We start from the raw sequence: 7,457 nt of genomic DNA, 5'->3' as shown, positions 1-7,457 counted from the left end.
CAGAAGTTGTAAAGCCAATGGCCTTAAAACTAGTTATCAGTTACATCAATTCTATAACATTCTGGAAGCCAGTGTTCAAATGCAAAAATGAGTGCAGGAAGTAAAAAGGCTTTTGCAGTAGTCTAGACATGAAGAAATACAAGTCTTGTCTTGAAATTTGTTTACATTTTTATAAAATTATAAGATAAAACATGACTACATTAGTTTCACTGTGTGATGCTGAAAGTTATCAGTTAGAGCTACGAATTATCGAGTAATTCGAATAACTCTATTATAAAAAATTCTTAATACAAATTCTTTGTTTCGATGCTGTTTAAGGCACGGCTCATACCACTGTCGCTATGGAAATGTGAAACATTTGTGATTTAAAAACAGACCTGAAATGGTACTCAGGAGCAATGTTAACCCCACACACACTGATAACACAACAGCAGCAGTGAGGATGACACTGGTGCAGTTTGCACACACGCTGCGAAGAGCAGCTGAGCTCAGGTGGAGCGAGAGAAAACGTGTTTCTAGTGTCCAAAACAGCAGCTCTGTAATCAGCAATAAAAGCTTTACTGGGAAGTAAAGGTAAACTTCATATACATCATATTTTATTGAGTTTGACCTTCTGAATGTACCTTAAGTTATTTATGCATTTTTTACTTGTGTTTTTGTTTAAATTTCATTTATTTGCACATTAATACAAAGGGTTTTGTTGTCCTTCTTGACAAACGTTTTCATTGGGCAGGGATAGCTCAGTAGGTAAAGTGGTCGCCCCATGATCAGAAGGTTGGCGGTTCGAATCCACTTAACGGCTACCCTGAGGTACCCCTGAGCAAGGTACCGTCCCTACACACTGCTCCCCGGGCGCCTGCTTAGTGGGCTGCCCACTGCTTCACTGAGTGAATGGGTCAAATGCAGAGAAAAAACAAGTAATTTCCCCATGGGGATCAATAAAGTATCCATTATTATCATTATTAAAACATTGCAAGGAGTTCATTTTGAAAAACCTGCACCGCCCTCCTTTGTATATTTAGTATTGCTCATTAGAGAAAAGTATTTCCTATCCAATTACTTGATTAAATAACCGAGATTACTCAATTTCTAAGATAATCGGTTGCTGCAGCCCTAATATCAATTCAGATACTGAACATATGAGAGACACCACCAAGAAGACGGAGCAAAGACAATATGAAGAGGTACAAGCAGCAAGATCAAGATGTTGATCTTGTATGAGGAAGAGTACCAGTGGTAGAGACTTCTCAGGTAATTCATTGTGTGGTGCTTTGAGAATGCACCATTACAAAGACAAAGGCTTTAGTTTAACATTGTTTCAGTAGTTGGCCTGAACATGGCCAGTCAACATTTGGCACCACTGTGAGGAGTCTAAGAAGACGAGAGACGTTTTTCTAAAGATGACTCAATATCATGAATTTATGTACAAAATCCTTTGAACGTGTCCATGTGTCAAATATACAGTACTGAGTGACAGAACCAGTGTACATTAAAATGCAACTTTTTTTGTTTTTAAATTTACATTCAGAAGTCTGTCATTCAACCATGTTTATACAAAAAAAAAAAAAAAAAAAAAAAAAAAAAAAAGAGAACAAAGATTCTCATTACAGGTTTAAGGCAACAACAGTTCCTGAATCCTGATAACATGGTTTTATGGTTATAAAAAGAGAAAATTTGAAAATAACACCCAAAACAAAAAAATGGTCCATACAAAATGTCTTTAAAACACAAGGGTCTGATCCATCACATCTGATTAGCCAAAATAAAAAAATGATAAAAGGAACGGGAGCATCATCCCATCAGAGTCCTTTTAACTGGTGTCCATCTTACACTAAGATGAAGAAAAAAAGAAGAAGAAGAAACCGATTAGAAAATTGTGTTCACAGTATTATCCAAATAATTAAGGAAACTGATTTTATGCAGCCTGATTACATACCTCAGCATTATAGGCATCCAACTGGGCATCAAGTTCCTCTGCAGAAAGCTGGGGTCTGTTTCCTCCTCCCCTCCCGCGGCCTCTAAAACCTCCACCGCCACCGCCGCCTCCACCACCACCTCCTCCTCGCCGCCTTTCAACCCTGGGCTGACCGAGCCTAGTCCGATCAAAACCTTTGTTTGAGCTGCAAACAATAAAAAGAAAGAGGGTTACTCCAGAGAACCTGTAAAAGCCTAACAAGCTCCCCCCACCCAGATAAATGGAAGAAAATTAATGGAATTTGTTGTCGATTTTGCAATAAATCACTTATCAAATCTCAAAATCCGTGTAATACATAAATTGATTTTTTTTTTTTTTTTTTTTTTAACTGCGTAACATCGTAACCCATTTTCAATGCCTATGTCATCACATTAACCCATCAACCTTGATTTACAACCCCAGATCCTTTTTTTAAAAACAAAAAAACATACCCTTGTGTATTCTGTGTGTTCTGTGTGTCGAATTCTAAAGTGGCTTGTTGGATTTTCATAGGGCGGCCTGGCGGGAAAAAAAATAAATAAAAATAACAGAAGTATAAATTTAGTTAGTTACCATTAACAACACCCATGTGCACATGCCTAAACAAGAGAACAAGCATGGGAACAAATCCTCACCATCAAGCGGTACGCCGTTATAGTGCTTCATGGCTTTCAGTGCATCTGCCTTATTTACAAAGTGGACGTCTGCAGTTCCTTTACTGCGACCAGACCGATCATAGTGTATAGATGCCTTCTTCAACGCTCCGAACTCAGCAAACAGCTCCTAAAAAGTAAAATCTGGAAAATCAGTGCCATTCCTCAGCATCTGAGGTGAGCAAAATAGATCTGAGCTTAGATAATTACCCTGATATCAGAATCAGAGACACCAAAGTCCAGATTGGAAATCAGCAGCTTGCTGCTGTTTCCTCCGCCATTTCCACCACTGTTTCCTCCGCCGTTTCCACCACTGTTTCCAGCACGTCCACCAACATGCTCCTCAAACATATCGTGCTGCCATTTATCAGGCAACTCTCTGGGCTGTGGAGACAAAAAAATTAAATACAGGCTTAGTTTGTGTTTTGTTCTAGGAAACTCAGAGTGCTACTATGATGGCTTAAAGCACTTGAATATTGAATGTCTGAAGGCTATTGAAAAATGTAATCTAATAACCAGTTTATGGTCATTACTCCCTATAAACATCACGGGAATCAGGCTAGAGGCATCATCCAGGTCTTCACAGGAGGAGTCCATTCAAAAGGGATGAGAGTCTTTCTTCAGTGCCTGAAAACACTCTTCTTTCCACAGAGGTGGTGACAGTAAGGCAGCGAGTTTCCACAGGTTGGAAAAAGCCCCATGTTAAGTATGCGGCCAAAAAAAATGAAGCAAAGGCCCCACTTTGAAGCAGTTTTGTCAGGAGGTAAACAAAAAAAAATAGTTTGGTAGACAGGATTTCGGCTCTTTTTGCTCGAGCAGGCTATAAAATGCTGACAAAGCCAAAAACAAAAAACAACAACAGCAAAAAAAAACAAACAAACAAAAAAAAAAAAACACTGCAGCGAGGGTAAAACATCCATATCAATCACAGCAGCCGAAGAAATACAAGAAAACAGGCACAGAAAAGTCCCTCAGAGTCCATGCTGGTTCAGCTCCTAGCTTCTCCTGTTACTGTTAACTGAACCATGCTAGTTTCCGGAAGTCCGTAATCACGTAATTACACCTTTAATGACGCATTTTAAAATACATTTCCAATATTTTAACTATTTTCACAATTTCAACCGCTTTTCTTCCATACCCTCGTGTACGGCGTGGATCTGTTGTTTCGGTTGAAGTTGCTCTGTCGGCCCCGCGCCGGCCTCGACGGCCCGCCGCCTCGACCTGAGCCTCCAGCCCGGGCGAACGTTCCTCTCCCGCGGCCTCTACCTCCGCCTCCTTTCTTGCTCATCTTGATAATGTCGTCCAGAGACATGTCCATCTTATCACCCATGGCGCTGTTTAAACTTCACCGACAAAGAAGACGGACAAAGACTACCGACAAAGCGTGCAGAGGAGGCTGTTTATAAGCTACCGGCGGCGCGATGTTGAAATTGACGGAAATGACGTCAGAGGGAAGCTTCGCTGACGCAGAAGCTCCGCCTTTTGAAAAAAAAAGACACTTTAATAGTAAACGATTAATATGTAAATAAATATGTAGCATTTTCTATATTTAAAGGATAAGTGTGATATATAATATTTTTACATTTCCAAAACACAATGAAGTATCAAAACCCGTTTTGCTTGATATAAGCAGGACAGATTTAAACAGAGAATTCGGTTCAGTTATATTTACTTTTTTTTTACATAGCACCAAATCGCACCAACAGTTGCCTCAAGCACTGAGAATAAAACCTACAAAAGACAAACGTTCAATTTCTGACCATGAAAACTACAAATAATTAAAAAGTAATATTTGGCAGGGAATATCGTAAATAAAGCAGCTCAAAGCTTGTGGCCATCAAAAGATAAAAAAAAAAAAAGTGATTTAGGAGAAGATTTCAAGGAGGTCCCTGACTCCACAAGCCCTAACTTTTTATGGTTTGGTTGATGGCAAAAGTTTTTATTACCATGATGATGGACTTCAAAGGCCTTGTGTTGGCATCTGAGACATATTGGGTCAACATTTCTGCTTTCTAGCTCCAGACACAAAAGTTCTTTAAAAGCAATCAGTAAAATGTTTAAAGTGATTCTAAAAAATATAGGGAGCCAGTGTAGAGAAGCCAGAATCAGAAATATTTAGACAAACTGTTTTGACTCATTCTTATACAGTATTCTTCATTAAACTGTTATATGTAAGTGATAGATTTGTTTTAACTGAAATATCACTTTGTGAATGTTTATGAAAAGTTAAATTCAAGTCAACATTTTAAAAGAAACAACAATAGTAATAAAAAGAGGTAGCGTTAATATGACAGAAGAACACAAATGAATAAGAAGTTCTTCTTCTTACCGGGATTAAACACAGCAGAAAAAAAAGGAATCAAACTTTTGAAAATTAGAAATATGTTATATTAGAAGATCCGCTCTGATGTAAATTATGATTTTTTTCTCATGCAATTTAATAGTTTGACATTTTCCAAACACAAAAAGCACCAATTTTATACATGCAAATAAAATCTGAGATTGTGTACTAGCTGCATTTTCACTGTTACTGCTGAAGTAGTTTAGTAGTACTTTGATACCACAGATAAGGAACAAAGTTTAGCAACATAGTTTCGGTAAGCTGTAACCTGTAAGCAGCACTGTCAACGGTCATAGAAAAAACAACAATGACCACCCAGAGCTGTTACTGAACTGCTTTCAAACATTGCCTGAGGATTTCAGTTGGTGGCTTTAATTTGCAGAATAATTCGCATTACACTGAGAGCCTAACCGTTTATGTGTCTGAAACCCACCTACAGGCCCACACCTTTTCCTGCATCCTCCTGACTGTTTACATGTTTCACACCACTGGTGCTTCTACAAAAACTAATATTCAGCAACAAGTGTATTTAAAAATGATGAATTTAATCAATCCAACAAACCAATAAGTGAATTAGTTTGTTGGATTAGATGTGATATTCCAGTGATTTATTAATTTAATGAAAAGTTTGTTATATTTTCTGACACTGATGTAGAAAACATGTTTGATTTACTGTAAGTTTTAAAATGATGAAATGATATTGATTGTGGACCTACGTAGAGTGATCAGGTGATCCTTCTTTTTGTGGGACTGTACAGCCTTTTTATCCCGCAGGCAGAAACCTTTCTAAAGTGTTTTTATTTCATGACTGAAGAAAACAGCAAAGATTCCTGCAGGTCAACATGTCAGTACAAAGGTCACTACAAACACACTCAGACATTGGTGGGACATGACAAAAACTATTACAAAGAAAAGCAAATGCAGCTACAATAAACCCCTAATAATTCATTCAAACTGGTAGAAGGTTATTGATTCCTTTGAGGATTTTAATGTTTGGAGTTCTGGAGAAAGCCTGGAGCTCAAAAAGATACGTGTTGTTCATTAAAATTGAAATGATTACTACACATTATGTCTTAAAAACCTTGTGGATTATTGGAATTAAAAAGAGAATACTATAGGGGACTAAATTTTAGTTTCTTTAATGCTAATTGTATTTACCTAGCAGTTTCACCCAGCTGAACAAATAAACTGCAAATTAATCCACTCAAAAACATAGAGTTAACTTGTTCATAGGGGATAATCTGATTTCTTGGGTTTTCTCAGAGATACTTTACCTTGGGTATAAGCTATCGTAATGTTCATAAATCTGATTTTAACCACATTGAATTGATTTGAATTTGATGTGTATAACTGCCACATGCAGCAAAAAGGAAACATTAGTTATGAGGTTAATGACAGTCAGTTTCCAAGCAAAATGTATACGGTGAGATCATCACCAGGCCAATTACTTGATTTTACGCTGTTTAGATTTGAGTTTACGGCTCTGTGGAACATAAAAGTGTCTGATGATTATTCTCTTCAATACATCATGTCAACCAGTTAACCTTAGAAAACTAGTCCTGTTAGCTCTCAGTGTCAGTGAGGAATACTCTTTGAGAGTTCTGGCAAAATACTTAAAGACTTTCTTTTCATTTCATTTATTTATTCATTTCACACTTGGTACAACAGATCAAACAAACCAACCACACTTTCTATCAATAAAGCACTACAACCATGTGTGAAAAGGAGCAGGAAGAAGAAAAATACTTTCTTTTCAATTGCAAGCTGTTAAAGGAACTCGTAGCAATAAAACTGACAATGAACGTGATATAAAGAAACTACCACAGCTACAAACAGGTAAGCCAAATCTTTCAAAAGGTCAGGTTTGGCCCCCGGGGACATGACATTGACATGTGTTTGTGTTTTTGCTGTATAATCAGCTATTTCCATAAACGTACTTTCATTACAAAAATGTTTTGAATAAAGACCAAATCAAATGAGGAACCTGTAAATAGAAGTTACAAGATGTTAGCCCGCTTTCTATCACGCCACATTTCTTACCTTTGATCTTGTATCTGCACTAATCTAATTAATCTGTTGATTAGAAATATAAACTACCACATCAGCGGTCCATTAACTTAGCAGCCACACCTACTAACAGTTGAAGAATAACAATAAAATCCATTCAGATCCTCTCACTCAACTCTCTCAAGCAACAATTATATATCTTCAGTCGTTGACCTTTTAGTGTGGAGTCACTGACGTTACAATCAGATCATCACTGTCCTTTTGAGTTTCACAAACCTGTCCACGGACCCATCTCTTATCTCTTATCCCACACCTCTCTGCTCTTTATCTGTTTGCAATTTATCCACTGCTGGATTCAAAAAACAGATATTGTTTAGTTTCTTTCTTTTACTTTGTTTCATGTTGGAAATTAATAAGTATATTCTTGAACAAAAATATGGTTTATAAATAAACTGTATTGACTTATTTTTAGCTTTGGTCAAATTAAATAGCAGCATCAGTT

General features: G+C 37.2%; 1 protein-coding gene across 1 annotated transcript; it reads right to left on the bottom strand.

Annotated features, from left to right (window-relative positions):
* Positions 1–1,389: 1,389 nt before the first annotated feature.
* On the bottom strand, positions 1,390–4,045 carry LOC146573296 (aly/REF export factor 2-like). Its single transcript, XM_085278020.1, has 6 exons — positions 3,746–4,045; positions 2,818–2,991; positions 2,590–2,737; positions 2,407–2,473; positions 1,937–2,120; positions 1,390–1,831 (listed from the first exon to the last, which is right to left on the bottom strand). The coding sequence occupies exons 1-6, from the start codon at positions 3,935–3,937 to the stop codon at positions 1,811–1,813; spliced, it is 786 nt and encodes a 261-aa protein (XP_085134146.1). The 5' UTR covers positions 3,938–4,045; the 3' UTR covers positions 1,390–1,810.
* Between the last annotated feature and the right edge of the window lie 3,412 nt (positions 4,046–7,457).

This window comes from Mchenga conophoros, linkage group LG6, assembly GCF_057382185.1.
Source record: "Mchenga conophoros isolate Kocher_MC1m ecotype Shallow Benthic linkage group LG6, M_conophoros_male_GT1.1, whole genome shotgun sequence".
NCBI classification, from domain to species: Eukaryota; Metazoa; Chordata; class Actinopteri; order Cichliformes; family Cichlidae; genus Mchenga; species Mchenga conophoros.
The sequence above is the reverse complement of the archived record's forward strand: the minus strand, read 5'-3'. Positions and strand labels throughout refer to the sequence as shown.

Excerpts from the sequence above, each read along its gene's own strand:
- LOC146573296 (XM_085278020.1), bottom strand. The coding sequence starts at position 3,937 with ATGGGTGATAAGATGGACATGTCTCTGGACGACATTATCAAGATGAGC. Across the intron at positions 2,474-2,589 it reads TAACGGCGTACCGCTTGATG|GCCGCCCTATGAAAATCCAA; the intron begins GTGAGGATTTGT and ends TTTTCCCGCCAG. Across the intron at positions 2,121-2,406 it reads AACACACAGAATACACAAGG|CTCAAACAAAGGTTTTGATC; the intron begins GTATGTTTTTTT and ends TATTGTTTGCAG.